This window comes from Halyomorpha halys, unplaced genomic scaffold (genome assembly GCF_000696795.3).
Source record: "Halyomorpha halys isolate HHAL.00 unplaced genomic scaffold, Hhal_1.1 Scaffold183.1, whole genome shotgun sequence".
Classification (NCBI taxonomy): domain Eukaryota; kingdom Metazoa; phylum Arthropoda; class Insecta; order Hemiptera; family Pentatomidae; genus Halyomorpha; species Halyomorpha halys.
The window spans coordinates 364,075-386,692 of NW_027114717.1; the positions used below are offsets into that span (position 1 = coordinate 364,075).

A 22,618-nucleotide genomic window follows, 5' to 3' on the forward strand; every position below is an offset into this window, starting at 1 on the left:
AGCTTTCAAATTACTTACAGATTTGTGCCAATTATGCATTTGATCCAGCCCACCCTAATATGGATCAAGTAATTAATTTAGACTTACTATTTTATAGCTATATCCATATATAGTTACCATGACGAAGTGTTTAGAGCTGAGTACCAATTATTTTTTCGTAATTGGTTTTGGTTATTTTAATTGTTATATCTTGTGTCTGAATGGCAAGTTTTTTACTCTATAATGTTTTTCAGATGTACACTTATGCCTTGATGATGCCTTAATGGGAAAAAAATTGCCAAGATTAGTAAATTATATTTTTTGAGACACCATGGCCTATTTATGATTTAAACTCATAATTAGTCTCCGCCCTTGGTTATCCTGCTTAGACGAGTATATCTACGTACAAATTTGTTTCAAAAGATTTCTTGTAAGAACAAGGTAATAAATATCTCTGGGTAAAGTAAGGATAGATTTTCTAGAAACATAGTAAGGTATAACTAGAGAATAGTTATTTATAAAACAATTTATTTTCTTATTCATTAAAAGTACACTGTACAGATTGTTAAAATAAGTAAATTGATTTTCATCTAACAATTCATCTAGTAGATTTAATAAGCAATGTTTAACTAATTATTTACATTTTTTTAAAAATTAAAAAAAAAAAGGATTACAATAAAAATACAAATTACAAATTTAGGTATTAAAACTAGAGCTAAAGCTTAGAGGACTAATACACATCGCTGATTGAACCCGTATGGGAAGCATTCGAATGGTCACTTTCATTACCTGAAGTTTCAGCACCAGTATTCTCAGCTGCAACTGTCGGAGTTATTTCCTCCGAATCTCCAAGTTCAGTCGTATCCTAAAAATATAATATGGCATCAATAACCCATTATGCTTATTATAGTTTATTAATAATATAGAATATTTGATGTACTGACATCTGCTGAGATGATTTCACCATGAATGTCTTTGTTCCGCATACTCCCCATGAAGAAAGCTCCGGCACACTTGTTCTGAAGAACCATGTTCTTGACCGAAAGGAGAATATTTTCTAAAGTTCCTCTGATTCCAGGCAATTGTTGAATCAAAGAACTATCTTTGTTTAACTAAAAAAAAAAAAAAAATGTGTTAATAGATGACTATAGATTCAAAGTGAGAAGATGGGGTGTGGTTAGTAGAAATCAACTTATTTTATTTGTTAATGTTTCATCCTACTTTGGTAGTATCAGAATGAGGTTTAAGATGGAAAAAAATTGATAGTGGAAAAAAGTGGCCTGGTGTAAATGTAACAGCTTTTAACAGAAAATTTGGGTATAGAAGGAACAATCAGAAAAGATGTGAGATGGTCAGGAGGGTGGGAGGGAGAAGGGAATGCTGTTAATAGAAATTAACACAAACCTATTTCTGTTTTGTTTTCATTTTAATTTATTTTTGCTTATTTGTGTTAATTCCTATCAGAATTGGGAAAAAATAGCTATATTCGGAACTAATAGCTAAAATGGAGACGATATTTTTTTATCAATAAGGGTCATATCCATGGCAATTTTAGCTATTAGTTTCAAATATAGCTAATTTTTGCCCATCTCGGATTTCTACTGACCTCACTCTTTCCTCCGAGCATTTTTAACTCACATTTTTTCTGATTGTTCCTTCTAGACTACACCCAAATTTTCCATTAAAAGCTGTTAGATTTCCATCAGGCCAGTTATCTCCACCATCAAATTTTTTTATGTTAAATCTCCTTTTAAAATTTCCATGATTTAGTCTAAGAATGAAGCCATGCAAAGTGGGGACGGGGGGAGGAGAGAAAGGTGAACCATTGGCACAAATAAAATAAGTTTCTCTTATTTAAGGTTAATTTCTACTAACTACACATCCCAACCATATCTGCACAAAAAAAAAAAAAAAAAAAATTACCTTATAATTATATCTTTGTTTATAATGTAAACAGTAAATGATAAATTTTGGAACACAATACTGCTCTGTTTAGTTAAATTGTTCTATCTGCAAAATTATAACTTTTTTTTCAAATATCTGAAGACTTTTACGTCTTCCGTCTGTTGTACTAATTTAAAATAACTTATCTACTTTCTAACAAGTGTAATTACAACAATAATTACTTAAATGTTTGAACCCATTGTGCATGCCCGCACAGTCGAACTCATATCAAGAACAAACATTTTATTTATGGATTTTTCGTCATTCTTTATACCTTCTACGACTTTTGATTACACATTTTCTAACCAGAGGAGGATTGAGTTTTCATTTTGTGGGAAATAAAATAATTACGATCATTAATAGTCAAAGGGCCCAGGCTGGAATCAAACCAGCATTGTTGCGGATATGAGGTTGCTAAGCTAATGCCTTAATAATATTCAAAATTAATGATGTCACAAAATTTGCCTCTTCTGACTTATTTCTGAATTTTTCCCAAAACCCTGACATACTCCTGATTTTTTCAAAATTTCTGATACCCTGAAAACTGTCTTTTTTAGATACAATAAATTCCATACCTTACTATAGTTACAAATCGACTGGATGTATCTTGTAACAACTTGTAGCTTCTTTATCGTTTGAGATACTAAAGTCGACTCTATCATGAACATCGAAGAACAAATGTTCATTCCATGAGACAAGAAATATCTGAGAATAGGTAAACTACCCTGTAAATGGATAAATATTATGTCAGAAAAATATTAGTAGATAATATAGGGAAAGAAATAACTATCCTGAAATAACTGTCGAACCTTCAAGAATTGTCGAAGGTTTATTCTGGAATCATGAATTTTTATTATAGCGATGAGTTCTTGAAGACAATTGGTAACCGATTCCCAAACTTCCAATTGTTCTTTGTAATCTTTTCCTTCAAGAACTTTCTTGGTTCCTCCCAAAAGTCCTTTGCAAATCGAACGAATTATTACATTGAGATTATTTCTGAAAAAGAAAAAAGTCAAATCATATGAGCATAAATCTTAATCTAGAATAAAACATTAATATAAAATAAAAAATCAAATTACTTATTGAAATGTGGAAAAGTTGTAAGGGAGTTATCATTTCCAAGAGTTTCACATTCTAATGAAAGCCAATTAAGCGTCTTTGAAACATTCTTTAAGCAATTATCTCCATCGTTAAGAAAAATATCTAATAACACACACAGCTGTTGATTAACTGATGTTCCCTTTGCTTCGGCACCTTTTGAATCGTACCACTTTCTTCTTAAAAAGTCTTCACACAAATCTCCTAGAAATAAGATTAAAGAATAAGATATATTTTAGCATAAACATACAAAATGTAGCTTGGTCTCAAGAGGTCTTTAACTATAACTAAATCCTAAAAAATTCAAAACATAATTGATCAATAAACTACTGTTTTGGAAGTATCTAAATGACAAGGCCTCCTAAGACAATTCTAGATTTATTTTTATTCTATATAAAGGTGGCCATGGTACAATCACTCTAACTGGAACAATGAAGTAGACTAACTGAAGTGCTTGGAGTGATGATTTTAAAGGTCTCACTATTGACCACTCCAAATGAAACAATGAAGTAGGCTGAATGGAGTATGTGTAATGAAGATGATTTCATGGGTCCCACTATTGATCGCTTCAAATGGAACAGTCAAGTGAACTCCACTTCATACCATCATTCCATTTTTTATCGACAAATAGTGGTTCACACTAACATAAACACAAATTTTATAATATTTAAAGTCTATAACTCGAAAACAGAGTCACAACAATTGCAAGAATAATAAATAATTTAATCTTTACTTCGCCCAAAAATTATTAAAAAATATTGGGAAGGTTTTAAGCATATTAGAAAATGAAAAATACACTAAAAATATTATTAACTTATAAATATTTACATTTTTGAAGTAAAACTTCTTCAATGACATTAAGGGTATTCATGATCTTTAGTTTAAAATGTTAAAAGCGTGTTAAACCGTGGAAAAAATCATGTTAAATGGAGAAATATTTCCTTCTTTTACCATGTTAAAACGATATAACATGGTTGAGAGTCTGTTACTAGGTCTGTTAAATGGAGAATGACATCATGCAATAGAACAGCTGAGCTCCGCACCATTTTGTCTGTTGTCGTGTTAGGTTAATTGATCGTAGTTTGTGTTTTGATTGTGTTAGTATTGTTTTGGATGTTCTTAAAACTAATAAAACAATGGATGACAATAATAATAATGTAATGAAAGCTGTCTATTAGCTCATTTTGATTCTCTTCCTCACAAGTTAGATCAACAAGACACCCAAGGCCCATATTTTCACACAACTTCCACTCTAGGCATGTTGTAATATAATTTTTAAGTTATAACTTTAAATAAAAACTAAGAAGTAAACAATAACATGAAGTTTAGGAAGGAAAGGTTATAAAACAAGTTGCTCAGAAAATCCGTTGGGAGCTCTTATACATTTAACACGACTTTAAACAGGGCTACTCACAATCCCATACTTATAACATTTAAAATGGTGAAACATTTTATATTTAACACAACATCATTAACACCCCTATTATATAGGAATAAATTGATTTTATGACACGAGGGATGTAACAGAAGTGGTGCAGTAGAGGAGAGACAACACTGGTCAAATCTAGCAGGAAAATTTTTATATTATAAGTAGGAGGGTAAGAGCTTACAGTAGCTTAACAATCTAGGTAGTGCTGGTCTGATGAGTGATGTGATGTATGTGAGTAATGATAACTACTGTTATCTTATTTTCTTCTATTACAATATAAAAATTTTGCTCCAAGAATTGACTTAGGAAATGACTGTTTTATTCTATTCTAATTACTATTATTATTCTGAAACTAATATTTTCTGCATCAAGCTATAAGAGCGAACGCATGATCATAATTAATAAAATTTTAATATATTATTTCATTTCCTAAAGTTTAACTTCCGTTGGCCAATCCAAAGACTGCCAAATTTAAAAAAAAAATTTCGTTGTTTATTTCCATGGACTGGCTGGAGTGGGACCTAAAAGAGAAACTTTAATATTAAAATAGACATAAATTATAGAGCTAAAAATAAAAATTACCCAACTCTGGGTCGAATTTATCCCCTTCCGGTTCTTGCAAAGACACTAACGTACTCATCAGTGTGACCAAACCGACAGCAGACGTCAAGTCTAAAACACATTTAGTGATGTCTCGAAGATAAGACAGAGCACCTGTGAGAGCTTCGTTTCGACAAGTAACATCTTTCTTATTAATGTTAGGACCACCAAGCTTTATCAGTGTTTCTAAGGAATAGAAAAAATAAAATAAATAATAACAATAAGCCATGAATAAAAACAGAAATGAATAATATGTAATAATATACTCATGAGACGTTGCGAGTAAACCTCAGAGGTCAAATCTGGCCATGAGAGGTAGACGTTGAAAACAGACAAGATCAAAGTGAGGCATTGTTTAATTTCATTAGAGCCAGTACAGAACATCCCGGTGGCATCCAAGATACCGTCATTTATTATTAACAGATTCTGAAAAAAAATTACAATAAAGTTCTGAAAATATTATAATGATATTTTTTAATAAAAATGAATATTTATTAACAGCAATAGCAGTAATAATAGTTCATGTTACTACTATATATACTTATTACTACAAAAAGTAATTTTTTGAATTTGATATGGTAATTTTGTTTCTGACTATGTGATTCATTAACTGAGTCTTAAATCTGCTTCATTTGAGAATATTATTAAAAGCCGGTTTTGATAATTTTATTTTTAGATATAAAATGAAAAACTACCCAAAAATGAATAAAATCAAATCAGAGAGTTGAGAACAAGAAGAACTAAACATAAAGCCTAGAACAGTTTTGGTGATTTGTCTGCAAATTCAAAGGTATAGTAAGTTGTGAGTGCAACAAAATAAAATTTGTAGTACTTTTTTTACAGAAAAATTTATCTTATTTTATTAATATCTTTGTTTTTATAATTTTACAACTATTTTGTTATTATACTTTTCTTTTATTATTTTTAATCTAAAAAAAAAAACTTACTTGTTTAATTAAAAATATATATATTTTATGTTTAGTAACTTTGTATTTTATTTTTTAACAAATTTTTGATAAATTTCCTTAATTTCTGATTAGTTTAGTGAAAATGTCTTACTTTTTTAAGTTTTCGCTGTCATAGAATATCTATATATAGTCTACAGAATATCTATATAGATATAGCTTAGTAAGTAACAAAAAAGATTTGTAATAAATTTTTTTACTTGCTTTTTTAAAAAATTAAAAACTAAAATTGTTGTAGTGAAAAAACTTCCAAAGTGAATATAATCTATTTTATATTTTTTATTATACAACATTTTGGGACAATTGTTCCATACTCACGTACCTTTACAATCCTAAAATCATGTTGAACAATGAAAAATATAGAATAGATTATATTCACTTTGGAAGTTTTTTAACCTATACAATTTAAAAAATAATATATCGAACTTCCTAAAAAGAAAATTCAGAATAACATCTTTTTTATTTTACTACTTTTTTAATAAAAAAAAAAAAATAATAATTTACTTAATTTCAATTTAAAAACAAAAATTAACTTACATTTCTCTCGATTATAAAAAAGTTTTTAGTGATCACCATGTAATATTTTATTTTACATATAATCGTAGCGTAATATTTATTTTACATAGGATCACTGTATAATATGTAATTTTACATGTGATCACTGAGTAAAATTTTATTTTACACATAAAGTGGAATAATATAAATGTCAATAAAAAAGGAATCAAGTGCTAGGCTATAAATAAATCACAAGGACAGAGTTTTGAAAAAATCAGTTTATCTGTGACATCTAAGGAAACAATATTTACTTATGGAAAATCGTATGTTGCTCTGTCAAGGTGCAGGAACAAAGATGGAATAACAATGCAGTGCAATTTACAGGATAGAAACTGATTACCAACATTGTTATTTAAGAGACACTAAATTGAAGTTCAAATTGAAATGCTGGGATAAAGACTTGAATTTTTTTGTTGTGCTTAATCTATATTGTAATATCCTCTTTTTGGGTAAATAGTTATGTTTATGTATAAAGGGTTTTCAGTAATTTTTTATTTTATGTATCGTTTCAATATTGTTCACTTGTTTTGTTAAACCAAAAAGAAAGCTAACCAATTTTTTACAGTCAAATATAGAGTGAAAACATTGTTAAATAAAGCCAAGATGGCAGCACCATTCTGAAGTCGATAAAATCGCTCTCATGTTGAGCAGATTCAGATATTTTCAAATATATTTATTTTTCAATCAAGGTTTGTAATTACAGTATATTCAAGAAAAATAGAAGTTGATAATAAATGTCAAAGAATAATATTCATAGAGAAATTCACAAGCAAAAACTCAAAACCATTGTGCTACAATCGATGTTGAGATGGAAGAACTAGAGAAGGGGAAAGGAAGAAAGCTTGGTTTTTTGGATCAGTTGTGGTTTAGGCAGGAGAAGAAGGACATATCCTGGATGCAGGAGGTCCTGAACATCCTTGGTCTCTCTCAGTGGGACATCTTGAAAAAGGAAGAAATCAAAAGAACATCCATGAAGATAAAGTGACTCTTTGTTTGGATCGCCAATGAATGAGATTGTTTACATTCAGTGTTTGTTTGTTGAGAACTAAGACATCGAGTAATTGGTTAGTGTTGCTCATGATAGAATTTAAGCAGATTTGTAAAGGTAGTTAATAATTAATTTATTTAAGTGTTATTAGTAGCTAAATGTCTGTTCTGATTGTCTAGAAACCGACCCTGAGATTAAGAGTCTAAAGTGTTATAAAATTTTACTATCTATTTAATATTAAAGCTTTTAATTTGAACCCAAGTTATAATTAAGATATTAGAATAAGTAAAAACTATTAAAATTCCTTTTATTTACTTGAAATAATTTTTGAATATTACATTATTGAAAAAAATAATACAACCTGAACTGCAGAATACATGTAAATTATAGTTATACAATTTGACCAACGAGTAGTACAATTAAAGGAACAGTTATATAATTTGGAAAATGGGAGTTGGGTCCTCCAGAGGGTACCCCACCCCAAGTTTTTATTAAGTAACTTGGTATTTTATTTTTCAATAAACTTTTGGAAAATTTCCTTACTCCTAAGTTTTCTCTGTCCTTGGACATTCTGTACATATTTAATTGGAATTCTCAAAACGAATCTGAAATTTAAACTTACATGCAAATATTCCACTATTTTGTGTAAGTGGTTGCAGAGATGATGGGCCAGTTTGGAAACATTGGTAACAACCAGATCCAACGGTACGGTAGAGAACACATCAAAACCCACTGGTTCTTTGCGTGGTCTAACTCCTTTGCTTGTAGACATGCAGTATCTCAATTTTGAATTGAGGTCATCTAAGATAAGCATTAGTTCATTTGGACCAAGTTCTGCACTACAAAAACCATCCTAAGAGAAAAATATAGAATATTTATTATGTAGTTAAAAATAAAAAGAATCAATTAAATACTGGAAGATAATAAGATAAGAACCTAATTTCCTATTTTTTCTAAAATAAATGACCCTATTCCTTTTTTGCACTGTTCCAATGTAGTTAACCGGATACCTTGTTCTATCCCATGTTGCTAATTCCTTCTATATCGGCGAAAGTAAGAATCAACTTAAGATCTGCATTTCGCAGCACAAAACCTCTATCAACTCCTGTAACCCATTTGCTTCTAAATTCTCAAAACACGCTTTAAACCTGAACCATGCTTTTAATTTTGATAATACATCAATTCTTGCTACTGTCCGCAACCATAAAAAGTGTCTCCGAGTCCATTCACATAAATTTAACAAAGAATTCTGTCAATCATAAAGTCGATAAAGACTGCATCTCCCTGACATACCGACACATTTTGAACCTTATAAAACCCTCATAATGCTTCTTTTCTCTCGTTCTGCATTTCAGAAGCCCACTTTACTGTCTGGTTTTATTTTCTAAATTCTTAATTTAATTATATTTTATAGCGCTACTATCCTTCCTTTTTCTAGGATTGAAGTAGACCTGTCAATCTACTGACTCTCAGAGATTAGATAACATCTAGTTCTTGGAGATCTTTGAATTCCTGGTTTGTCTGACGTCTTCACACCTGATCAACTTCCACATCTCTAAAGATTTTATGCAGAATCTTCCTCTCAAAGACCATCAAGTCCAATTACACTACCTGTTTTATATTATAATAAAATGATATGAATCCTTGACTATTCCCACAGATTCAAAGATTGTAATTCAATAATTTTCCATTTTCATGGTCTAATAATGATTATCATAACATAGGTAGAATTTTAAATCTTTTATTTTTTTTTTTTATTTATTATTTATTTATTGTAATTTACAACTGTACAAAATAATACAACAGGTAAATATGTAGTATATTTCATATACACTTGAAAATCTTGGGAAGGAACCACCCATTGGTGGTACTTCAAACATTAATTTAAACTAGAAGGTCCCGTGGCCATCTTCTTTTCAGACGCCTCGGAGGATTATCAGGGATTGTTAAGGATGAAAGATTAAGAATTAATGGGTTAGGATGGTTAAGGAGTTTGGAATAAAAAGACGCATATCTGTTTTGGATTTTTAAATCTAAACATCGATTCATAACAGTTAAGTCCTTATTCAATAAGATCCTTTTTCAAAATGTAGTTCTAAATTCCATACACAACCAGTGTTTTATTAAAAACAGTAACACAATTAAAAATATAAGAACATGATAGCAATAAATAAAAGTTTTACAGGAAAATATTGTTAATATGAATCAAATTTTTAATATTTAAACCAAATGTTTTTTTATTTAATCTTCTTTTGTACAAAAAGGGGTGTAAGGATCACTTCAGTAGAGCATGATCTAGGAATCTCTCCTGAACCATCTGTCTTCTCTTTACCTATTCTAAATCTCTTTTGCCAACGGCATCCTGGATTGGACCTTCCCATGTTTCCCTTGGTCTTCCTCTTGTTCTCTGGCCTTCCGCTTTTGTTTCAAATACAACAAATCAATCTGTTTTTTGCCATTCTAGCAACATGGCCAAACCATCTCAGCTGATGTTCTTCTACGATATCTTCAGTTGGTCTAAGTCCTGGATTTGAACTCATTGTTATATATTTCACACCCTGTCTCATCTTGCCTTCCCCTCTATTCTTCCATAGCTTGAAGTGAGCATTAAACTGAGAGTCCATGATCAACCTGAACAGGTGAGGATCAGTAAAGTTTTCAAATTACTTTCTTTATGTTTTTTGACATTTCTGTTTTCGAGAATAAAGCCTTTCTCAAGGGGATTAAAAAATCTGCTGGCTGCTTTTATTCTTTCATTTATTTCATCACCTATCCAGCCATATTCCTTCATGAGGAGCACCCAGTCATTTTGAATTCCTTACTTGCTCTAGCCTTATATTGTTCAGTGTTACAACTTTATATCCCTAGTAAACTTATTTTTAAACAAATGTATTAAAATAAAAAAAATACCAAATTAAAAACATATAAAGAAGTAAATAATATAACAATATTTTAGAAATGATGAAGAAGTATGATTCTTTTAGAATAATTAGAGACTTTTAAATATATTACAGATAATTCTATCTAATTAATTAGAGATACAAAGATGTTATAATTACTTGGATGGGTTTCGGCATTGTAACTAGAGGTTGGGTAAGGACTATACAAACATCGAACTCCAATTCCCGCAGGTGGCATTTGAACTTGGAGAACTCTAAAGAAATGAGCTCTACGTCCTCTTCGTCTTCACTTTCGACTGATACTGCGGTTTCATCAATTGTCTCATTGTCATCTTTTTCCTTATCCTTTTCATTACTTTTGTCCTTAGCCTTTTTTCTTCCAGCAGTTTTTTTCCTTTTAGGAACTGCTACTCTGAAAATAAGTTTTGTTCAATTAATTTAATTTATTACTTTAAAATAATTATGTATAGGCTGAAGCAAAAAGACTTCCGAATTTATTATTTATATTTAAGAATATTGCCTAGGTTTTAAGGAAATCAAAAAACTAGAAGATCCAGGTGGTGTTCAAGAAATTAATAAATAGTTTCAACTATTTATTAACTGTTTTTGTTGACCTCGATCCAGACCATCTCCTTCAAATTCACATAGGGCCAACGACCTATATCAAATAAAAGTCTTAAAGTGGCCATCAAATTGAACATGAAATGACTGTGTGTGGATTTGCAGAATGGCAAGAATTCTATTGGTCCTAAACCCCATCACGCCAGGGAAAAAAGTCAATCAACCCAAACAACCGCAGGTGTGGATGATAGATGGAGTGAAATGATGAACTACACAGTTTTCAGACTGTGCTATTTTAATAATAATAAAAATTTAGCAATTTATTAGATAAATACTGCCGAATATGAGATAACATGTAAATTCCAATCTTGCCAATTTTTTTTTTTTTTTTTTTTTTCAGCCGAGACTCATTGGAGTCCTATACTGCCTAAACATGGTTGGGAATCAAAGTTTTTCATTTTGTGGGACTGCCACTCAATGAAAACAGTCAACATTCCAGACCGGATTCAAACTGATACCGCCAGCAGATCTCAGATTGGTAAGACTGCGGCTAACCATTTGAGCTACAGACAGCCCACAAGTTGTCACATATAGTAAACTATAGATCAGATTCTAGGTTTTATTTCCTTGGAAGTTGTTGGTTCTTTATATATTAAGATGTTGAGCTAAAAATAGACTTCTTGAGAATATTATCAATATTCTATATTTACTTGTACAACGTTTCAGGGTGTTTCTACATCTTCTAGTACTATTATATACCACATCTTCTAGTACTATTATATACCACATCTTCTAGTACTATTATATACCACATCTTCTAGTACTATTATTCCTTATTGACAAGTATATCCATTTCTTTTTCGAAATTTTGTCAAATGGTAACATAATTAAAAAATATAAAGCAACTTTGTTTTAACTTTAGTTGTATGTAAATATAGAATATTGATGATATTCTAAAGGATGTCTATTTTCACTTCAACTTCTTAATATAGATAAGGTGTAGTTCTCTAAATTGATCCGTGTACTGAATTGTGATTTGGTGTGTAGCCATGAGAGTACACAGCTCATTTATATATGAGGGTAAGTCAATATTTATCCACAATTTAGTTATATTTTTGTTTATTTTGGTAGCACTGTCATTTAGCATTGATGACGCATGCTTCGTTTATATGGTATAATGTCTATGTAAGTTACAAGCTGCTAGGTTAGTTTTGTTATCGCTGTTAATCATGGCTCCTCCACTTTCTATTTGCACCAAAGAGCAATGTTCAGTGATCCGTTTTTTGTGGTTGGAAGGAGTATCAGGGGCCGAAATTCATCAAGGAACAGTGTTTTACCACAACGGAGTGTCTAGAAACGGATTGAAAAATTCAATGATACTCAAGATGAAGTGAAATGGTGCTCTTAGACAGACTAGTAACTATTGATGAAGTGGCCCATTGTCTGCAAATTAGTCACGGTTCTACCTAAGAAATCATCCACAACAGATTTGGGTTTCATAAAGTTTGGGCAAGATGGGTCCTAAAACAACTCACAGTTCTATGAATAAACGCACTAGGACACCTGCCAAAAACATTTGGATCACTATGGTAACGAATATGACAAATTCTTGGACAGGATTATTACTGGTGATAAAACATGGATTCATCATTACGAGCCAGAGAGTAAACAGCAGAGTATGGAATCAAAACATCCAAATTTGCCATGCAAGAAAAAGTTCAAGACCCAACCGTCCATAGGAAAACTGATGCTTATGGTTTTTTGGGACTCACAAGGTTCAGTACTGGAGCTTTATGAGGAAAGGGCACAACAATAAACAGTGTACTTTACAGTGAGATCCTTACTGCCAAGCTAAAGCCTGCAATTCAAAGCAAACGCTGAGGACTGCTGTCAAAAGGTGCTGTGTTGTTGCACGACGGCAACGCCTGTCCGCATACTGGTGCCCACACTGCTGAAACATCCAGAAACTCAATTTTGAAGTACTGGCTCATCCTCCATATAACCCCAATCTTGCCCCTTCTGACTATCACTTGTTTGGTCCACTCAAATTGGCATTAATGGGCCGTCGATTTACCTCGGACAAAGTAATGAAAGAAGCGGTGCATTCCTGGCTCGCAGCTCAACCAAAAACCTTCTTTTATGAGGACATCATGATGCTTGTACAATGATGGACCAAGTGTGTTGAAAAGTAAGGTGACTATGTCGAAAAATGATGTACTTGTAAGTTTCCTATTTGATTACAATAAAATTTTATAACCTCTTTTATAATTTCTTCTCCCTATAATGTATATTATTGTTTAATGTTTGCCTATTTTTAATATTTCCTTTAATTTCCCAATACTGTTTACTTTAAAATTATTTTCAAATGTAACAAATTTTAACTGTCAATCCCCACCACACTACTTTTCTATTACATCCCGTCAACAGTTCACTTTCACACTGACTTCCAGTTTGTTAGGTATGTTTCCTATCTTGTTCATTATCTTCCTTTATTCTTATCCCCCTTTTTCCATCTTTTAGTTTGTACTGTATTTTAGATTTATTCATTTTTTTTATTAATTTTCTACAACTTTGTATTTAATTTTTAAGTTTCACTGTACATCTTCTTAATTTTTCATTTACTTTGTTCATTTATGTTTGCATCATTTAAGTGTTTATATCTTTTTTAGCCCTGATGAAGCCCTGCAACGTGGGGCGAAACGTTGGCTCAATATAAATAGTTTAATCACTATTTGAGTTTTTATTTGGCCGCACCCAGACCATCTTTCTTTAATTAAAATAAATTAATGCTAGTAATTAAAAACAATTAATTTGTTAATTATAGTAGTTAATATTTTAAGGTTTGTTAGATTTCTAGTAATAAAGCTAAAATTACTTTTTTGATTTTTCAGATTGCGCTGCAGGTTTTTTACCAATTTCATCAAGATAGTACACAGGAGGACTGTAATCGTATGCTTGTGGCAAACAGACAGAGATGAGATTTTGGAAGTAAACAACAGCCCGAAGTCTCTTCAAAATCTGGAAAAAAAAAAAATTAGTAACCATTTTATTTTTAAACCGTGTCAAATAGGTACATAATACATCTACACTGAAGATAATAACATTATTATACAAAATAAAATTATTTATAGAAAAATAATAAATGGAGACATGCTATTTGAGCTCTGTATGATGAAAGGATTTTCAATAATTTTAGGTCTAATCCGTGCTCAAAGAGGAATGTAAACAAATCCAAGAGTGGTCTAACTACAGCAGAACTCCATTTAATCATCCTAGTTGAAAAAGTCAATAACTCAAAGTAAAATAAACCTTCTTTCTGTAAATTAAGCTGTTTCATTTTAAGGCCAGAATAAAGTAGCTTTAGTAAACTCCTCACGTTCTTAACAGAATGGGTTTCCAGGGCAAGCCCCACAAGTTACTCATCATCAGCTCAGGAGTAAAACGTTCAGTAAAATAATCTTTAAAATAGATTCTGTGATAAAAGAGTTATTTAAGATAAATACTTAAGATTTTACTTTATAGATAATTTTTATTAATACTACATTATAAATAAATATATTTTTTACTTTATCTGGCTTCCCATCTTTGACAAAGTAGACAAATGAGTTGAGCATTTCTCTGAGAAAGTTACAAACGTGGAAAAGACAATCGAGAGCTAAATTTTGGATCTGTACTTCTACATTTCCGAACTTTGTGTATATCGCTGGTGAAGGGAGCGAAATGGCACACCCAAGGAGAGCATCTATCTCAGTGAGATCAGCCAGTTCCAAGGCACGAATCAACCTGACCAGACCAGGCAAAGCCACGATTCTACAAAGAAATAAATAAATTAAAACCTTACATGGTATTTTTTATAAACTATTTATTTTATGATTGAGAGCAACCAACAATTGGAGGGCAACTAAGCTATGATATCTCGTAAGACCAAAATAATCTCTATGCCATTTAAAAAAAAAAAAAAAAAAAAAATTAACACTTTAATCAGTAAGCATCTCGAAAGAATTCTTGATATCAGAACGAGAATATATAGCTATCCTACAAAATGATGGTTGAGACGAAAAGTCTGTAAGTAAAGTTCTTATTATTATTTCTTTTTATAAGTATAAAGATCATATTGTTGATGTTTTTGGATTTATGAGGTATCAAAGCTTAAGCAGCAATATTTAGATAATTGAATCTAATTTTCTAAAGTTTATTCATGAATTATTAATCAAAAACCAATTGAAATTTAATTGATAAAGCTAATCCAAATGTTTAAATGTTGATCTTTCCTGTTTCTTTAATCATTCCAAAACTATTCTATTAGAGTTTTACATGATATATAAATTGAGAGAAAGTGATGAGATTGATATTAATTAATATATCTATATTAATGAAAATAATTACTCTTTTTATACTATAGATTTAATGTAATGACAATATGAATTGATATTTAAATTGTATTTCTAAAAATAATATATAAGATATATGTATACTTAAATGTATTCTATAATTTTTGTCGAACAAGTGTAATACTAATAGCAAATTCTAGCCCTGAAGATGTCCAATGAAATTGTATAATAAAAAACAAAAAAAACTTGTTTATTTTATTTGTTATTATAATAGCGATTGAATGCAATTGTGATGTAAGTCATAACTGGAGTTTTGAGATGTTTAACACTTTGGAGTTCTGTAAAGTTTTTGATAAGGCTTTCTCTGTTAGAACCAGTCAGTCACAAGAATATCGTATTATTTAAAAACATTTGAAGTAAATTCACTTTGTAATTTTTTAATGAAAATTAATTGTGATGAAAACAGGAACACTTACACCACTTTTGCACTCAATGGCTCATATATACACCTGATTGATTCTCAATATTATTATTCTAACGATTATAATTTTGCACTTCATTTTAAGTACTTCTAAATATAACGTACTAATTAGTGTACATTACTAAAACCTACTATTGTTCCTCCTTAACACTGATTAATTCATTAGAAATTGCATAACAGTATCGTTAATTAAATTAAAATTAAAGTATTTATTAATACATATAGTAATATAATATTATTACGGAATGATAGGCTTTGAAGAATTTGTTTCCAACACAACAGCGTCCACTAAATTAAATACAATCGGATCTTCCAGATCTGTATCAATACAAAACTGCAAGGATGAGTCCAATCCATTATCCCTACAAAAATAAAAAAAAATGAAATGGAAAATGGCTTTATAATTATGATACATAGTCCATATAGAGTAATTTTTATTTGTTTGACGAGTCCTTCTTTACTCAGGCTGTCTCTCTCTGGAACTCTTTTCTTCTCCAACATACCATGCACCAATAGTTGCCTGATTTAAATCTCTCTTTTTTAGGTAAGTACTTATATACAACATAATAATTATTATTCATAAGAGGTTAAAAAGATACAAAACAACTAAAAATATGTTGACAATATATGATAATAAGATATAAAGTAGTAAACTGAGGTAGGATTAAAAATTATGTAAATATAAGAGAAAAATTATATTTAAAAAAAAATGAGCATAGAAATAAAAATAAGATGTAAAATAGCAAGTACATATAGAAAAAAAATAACATAGACTATTAGATTTAAAATTAACAGGAAACGAAATTACATCTTAATTTTATGTATTATTACGACTCCTTTTATTCTTATTTCATTTTTCTCTTATATTTAAATAATTTTTAACCCCACCTCAATTTACTTCTTTGTATCTCATTATCTTATATTGTCAATATATTTTTAGATGTTTTGTATCTTTAAAATGGGACGAAACGTAGGCAAATAAATAGTTGTTAACTATTTTTTTGTTCCTTTTTGACTGTACCTCTGACCATTTCCTTCATATTAATAATTATTCTGATTGAAGAATAAAAATGTGGTTGAAAAGAAGAGATTCAAACTAGGGAACTGTTGATACATGATTTATGGAGGAAGGAAAGGAATTGAGAGAGAGGCAGCTTGAGTAAAGAAGGACTTTTCAAATGCAGGAGTTTGATCAGGAGGAGGGTAAAAAGTCAGATGGAAGAGACCTGGTAGTTTAGGATTGATTTGAGGATTTAGGATGCAGGCCCTATTGAATATAAGTGGCGTTGAGTTCTTATCTCCTAGTATAGGAAGAACACTAGGAAATACTAACATCGGTAGGAAGAGTAAAACCACTTCAACATTGCCTAATACAGGGTCATATGCATATCTCTGGTGATCCTGAGAACAAATGGTATTGTACAGTTCTTAAGAAATTTAGATTTAGATTTGAGATCACACGAGAGTCTGCCATATATCAGAGAAAAATAGTAAAAATAGAGGATAACAAGGGAAGAAACTAGGAGTTCATGGGTAATGTATACATATCAAATTGTTTATGGAATAATAATAATTATATGAACCTAATAAGTATCAATGAAAAAATTTAAATCACAAATTTTCTTACTTGGATAAATAATCTGAACTGGCAATAATATAGTGATTCTGCAAGTAACCTTGCATCATTATAGAGACTTTTTTCTGAAATCAAAACAGATAAATTATATTTCAATTTTATTTTAAAAAAATAGTAAATAAAGTAAAATCTTACCATAAAAATCTTATCCAAATTGTCTGCATTCAAAACCATATAAGCTAGCTGGTCGAATGCTAAAACTTGAACTTCTGCATTAGCTCTAGTACCAGTCAATACGAGATCTAAATCAAGCATACATTTGATTATTAGAAAACAAATAAAACTAACAGCAATTAACTTATAAAGCAATTTTTTTTTCTAGAAAAAATAAAACAAATATACATGATATTATTTAAATCTTATTACAACTAGGCTTCAAATTCTCATTATTTGGCCTCACACTATCACATTATCAGACAAGCTTGTGGGGCTTCCATCATTTAAATCTTCTCACTAGGGCATTAATGTTGAGGAGATGGATGGCATCAGCAACTCACTAACATATATACACAAGCACAAACACATGGACACACACACAATTATTTTTATTTGTACTTACTCCCTCAGGCTTATATACCTTTATATTTTACTTCTTTTAATTTTTTTAACTTATTTTATAATGAGTTAATAATTGACTGTGGATTTAAAGAATGAAGAGAAGATGATTGCGGGTGCGGTCAGTGAAGAACACAAATAAGTAAAAACTTATTTATTAGTGCCAATGTTTCAAGCCTTCATCAGGGCTAAGAATAAAAAAACAAGATAACAACAATGAATAAAAGGATAAGAATTCCATTATTTCACTCTTTCCAGTTGACATAATTCTAAAAAAAAAATATGTAGAAGCCCTTCAAGATACCCAGATGACCATCTCCTACTCTACTCTTTTCTTACTACTTCTTCCTAGAGTAAATAATCCACATCTAACAGATGTGTAGCGAGAGGAGTAAGAAGTTCAGCTCCAATCCACCAGAGCGCAGCACTAGGAGCCTCACTGAAGCTCTCAAATTTATAAATTATTTTCTTTTATAAAAACATATTATTAATTTTCGTATATACTACTGAGCAATGTTGATAAAATAATAAGTAAACGATAACGAAATAACACATTACCTCAAGCAGATAAAATAAGACCGCTTCACGGTTACAGCCGTATGCACTAGGCCTATAAATAAGGGCCTTAATTAAGGCCACAGCCACCCACCTATGTGGCTTCAGAATAGAATGGCTCATAAAGAGAGACGATCTGAACCGCACCCACACAACTGAACAGATCCAGATCATCACAGATCTGTCAGTGTTCATTTTCAAACACTAAATGCCATACACTATGTGAGATTTCGGGTCTCGAAATTTATGGAAGATGGTGGACCCCCCCGTACAGTACCACAAATGCCTTGAGCATGGCCATACCAAGAAATACTGTCGCCTGCCTCTGGTGTAATGATGAACACCAATTCGAGCAATGTCCCAAAAAATCAACACCTCCTCCACTGCAATGAATAACACATTGCATCCTTTAAAAACTGTGAAAAAAAGGATGATCCTGATAACTGCGGCAAGATCTAAAAGACAGACTGTTGCAACTGTACCAGCACCCACCAGGCAACAAAGCAAGCCAGTCTGTAAGGACCTCGCCTTCACCACCTCCACTGGGTACCTACATCTCCAAGACCAGGGGTTCACACATTCAGACATGCAGGCTACCCATCGAGGACTTCAACGCTGGATCTACTCCTGACCAGGAATCTCCACACAGTTACAGACTGCCAAGCTCTGGGAAATGACCATCTGATCACCGGCCTATACTTTATACATTTGAAGGTACACCAGCCACACCACTGGCGAGGAAGTACCTACCCCACAGCCCAATGTCTTTAGGAAACTGCCGAAGCACATCTCGCCCTCATCAGTCAGCGAAACAACCTTCGCAACATCTTCTAGTGCATGAATACAGCCTGAAACCCCCAATCAATGCGATTACCCAGCAGATAGCCAGCCTTATGCGGGACTGGAAGACCTCACTCTGACCTGACCAGCTACATAGGACCTTCGTCAACAAGAAGTGGCATGTGCACCTCACATCCGGTGACGATCTCATGACATTGGGGGAACAGGCCAAACTCTTGGCCACAAGCTATGCAGTGAGGGATGCAGAACCAACAGCCAGCGCACCTCATCCACAACCTGGACCAACGAGAACCCTCCTCCTCTATCTTTTCCAAAGAACTGGCAGCAGGCAGGCTTGCCAGCTTGGGTTTACATACCTCCTTCATATCTACAGGAATATCACACAGGAGAATGAGGTTACCATCAACTGTTGTTTACCGTTAGTCTCATCCTATCTAATCATCTTCCTTGTCAATTACCTTACCTACATATAAGTTGAACACGCATTGTCCAGGCCTTCTGGACAAGCAGAATCAGAAAGAAAATAATCACCTCGACAGATGACTGAGGGATTTAGAGTACATATACTCCCTGGCATAAACTTTGCATGAACTAAAAAGCACACTATCAAACTACCCCAAGTATCATATCAGACTGTAGAGACTAATGTATTTTAAAATTTGTTTTGTATTGTCACTTTGTTGTTAAAGTATCCTATATTTACAGTCTCCAACCCAATAATTCATAATGGATTGACGTTACTATAATTATTATTTCTCTCAAAAAAATAATAAAAAAATAAAGAAAAATTTGAGGGCTCTTCAGATATAATAAATTACCTAGTAGATTCATTGCTTTCTTTCCGTTACCATCCAACTGAATCTCTTCTTCAGACGAAGGGGTTTCATTTGTATCATTTTCTCCCTTCTTTACCATATGCCTTATTGTAACAATAGCGGCGATAATTCCACTTCGAAATATACTAAAAATTAGAAGAATCATCAAGTGAAAATAATGATAATGAAAATATGACAAATGGTCTTAGTGATATTTAAATATTTACGCAGGTTCTGGACAAGAAAGCTGCTTTTGGACAATCATGCATATCTCATCTTGAACACCAATGTTGTCAATAGAATTATCACTTGCATCCCCAAATGCGATCATGCAAAGCATATCCATCAGTTGTCTGATTTCCACCACTTTTAATTCCATCACTACGTCCAATAATAACTAAAAAGAAACGATAGAACTCAAAAAAATCACAAGTTGAAAACAGTGAAAAATAATAGGTCCCATGCCAGAGAACAAAATTATCTGCTTATATCATTATTGCAAGATTATTATTGTAGGACTTATGTCCATTTTATACACATTTTGTGCTTTTTTATCACAAAATTCTTTATTTATTCTGGGATAAATCTCTTCAGAATAATAATAACGAAAATAAAAATTAGGTTTTAGTGTCTTAGAGTAGTAAACAAGAAATAAACAAATAAAATAAAAAATAATCAAATCAAATAAATAATATTAAATAAAAATGTAATTTCTAATAAAAACTGAAAAGAAAAGAAAAATTATAACTGATAATTGTATAATACCCGTTTACAAAAAAATGAAAGAAAAATAGTTCAGTTGAAAGTGTTAAAAAAACAAGTAATAACATATTCTATCGATTTACAAATTTTTATTGTAAATAAGAACATTCATTGCAATTATTTTGGAACTGGATAGATAGATAGATGTTGCTTGGGCTTTTGTATACAAATCTGAGGAACAACAATGGGTATTGCGAGAATGAATGCAGGATTTAGATTGAAGGAGATCAGAGATGTATGATGGACAGCAGGGTTGAATAACTTGGTAAAAAAATGATGCCAGGAAATACAACAGAAAGAAGGATAGAGACTTTTCAACTCCCCATAAAATTAGGAAATAAAGGTGTCTTTAGGAATCCCAAAGATGAATCATACAGAAACCCCCCAAATATACCGTACGACCGTAATCAAAGTGGAAGAATATCAAGAGGGTGACTTGGTGGAAAAGATATGACTGGAGATATCATTGACATGGTTTTTCCAGGAAAGGGTTTGATCAAAGGTGCTTGCTTCCGAGGTTTTTGATAGTTGGATAAAATGGGATTTTACTATAATTGGGATTAGGGCCACATTATCATTTCCTGTAATAGCTATTTAAGAGAAGTTCCATTGTACCATACAGAATAAACTAATGTATTTGTGTAATAATAGATTAGTAGGTTTAAAAAAAAAAATAAGACTGATTAATATATTTAAAAAATCTAATATACCATTAGTAAAGTGATGAATGGAGCTATTTTAGATGTATATTTCGAAGTGAGAGAATGTAAAAGATTCAGTGCTGGCTTAGCATTTCCCTTGGCCACCGTGATGTTGGAAATAAGTTCCAAAATAATTCTTTTCCTCCATTGTAATGAGTCTAACTTTTCGAAGCACTGACTGATAACAGAAATAATTAAATTAATAATAATGATAATAATCAATAAAATTTATAAAGTGAAATAATTATATATTTGAAACTGCTAAATAATATGAATAAGAAGTTGGCTTAAGTGAAAAAGATTTGTAAAATTAGTAAAAAATAAGTAGTGAATTAAATATATGAACCATATGGTGGTAAGTCAAAGTTGCTAATAAAAAAATAAGTAAAAAATCCTCATTCTCATAATATTGGAACTAAGGAAATACTTTAAGGACAACTATGAAATAACTCCTATAAATCAAATTTAACCTCTGGAAAAAAATAAAGTAACATCCATCAAAAATTCCAAATTCTTGTTTTTGCATATGGCAATGACATAATAAGTAAAAGACAAACAACTTAGGATAGATCTTTTATATTTTATCTTTTTTTTTTCTTTTAATTATAACATAGTATATAGTTAGGGGTGTCTTTTGTATGAGACTATAACCCCCATAATCAACTGTTAAAAAAAAAAATATAATGTAACGGTTACATCAACCATGTAAGGCCCACCAGGCCGATCTGGTATAAAATAAATAAATAAATACTGACATTTAACACATTTTATAGAAATAGTAATTATATCAATTTCTACATACCTAAAGAAATATGCACTGAAACTAGAAACAGTCAAATCGGGTGATAAAAGTAGAGTTGATAGCAACTTCAACAGGTCATCATAATGTTCTCGTATAACCTGGAAATAAAAATAATAAATAGTAAATAATTATAAGAATTAAACATAGGTTTATAAAAGTT

At 31.2% G+C, this 22,618-nt stretch overlaps 1 protein-coding gene across 1 annotated transcript in view; it reads right to left on the reverse strand.

Annotated features, from left to right (window-relative positions):
* Positions 1 to 522: 522 nt before the first annotated feature.
* LOC106679192 (Fanconi anemia group D2 protein) overlaps positions 523 to 22,618 on the reverse strand; it is a 31,451-nt gene continuing 9,355 nt past the window's right edge. The window contains exons 9-26 of the mRNA XM_014418205.3: positions 22,459 to 22,556; positions 21,666 to 21,834; positions 20,421 to 20,590; positions 20,197 to 20,339; positions 17,603 to 17,709; positions 17,459 to 17,532; positions 16,074 to 16,193; positions 14,586 to 14,829; positions 13,895 to 14,037; positions 10,618 to 10,870; positions 8,181 to 8,411; positions 5,317 to 5,476; positions 5,033 to 5,236; positions 3,003 to 3,225; positions 2,733 to 2,919; positions 2,499 to 2,648; positions 924 to 1,091; positions 523 to 844 (exon numbers count right to left, since the gene is read on the reverse strand). Of these exons, the coding sequence (XP_014273691.1) occupies positions 710 to 844; positions 924 to 1,091; positions 2,499 to 2,648; positions 2,733 to 2,919; positions 3,003 to 3,225; positions 5,033 to 5,236; positions 5,317 to 5,476; positions 8,181 to 8,411; positions 10,618 to 10,870; positions 13,895 to 14,037; positions 14,586 to 14,829; positions 16,074 to 16,193; positions 17,459 to 17,532; positions 17,603 to 17,709; positions 20,197 to 20,339; positions 20,421 to 20,590; positions 21,666 to 21,834; positions 22,459 to 22,556 (2,979 nt within the window). The 3' untranslated portion in view covers positions 523 to 709. The remainder of the gene's footprint in view (positions 845 to 923; positions 1,092 to 2,498; positions 2,649 to 2,732; positions 2,920 to 3,002; positions 3,226 to 5,032; positions 5,237 to 5,316; positions 5,477 to 8,180; positions 8,412 to 10,617; positions 10,871 to 13,894; positions 14,038 to 14,585; positions 14,830 to 16,073; positions 16,194 to 17,458; positions 17,533 to 17,602; positions 17,710 to 20,196; positions 20,340 to 20,420; positions 20,591 to 21,665; positions 21,835 to 22,458; positions 22,557 to 22,618) is intronic.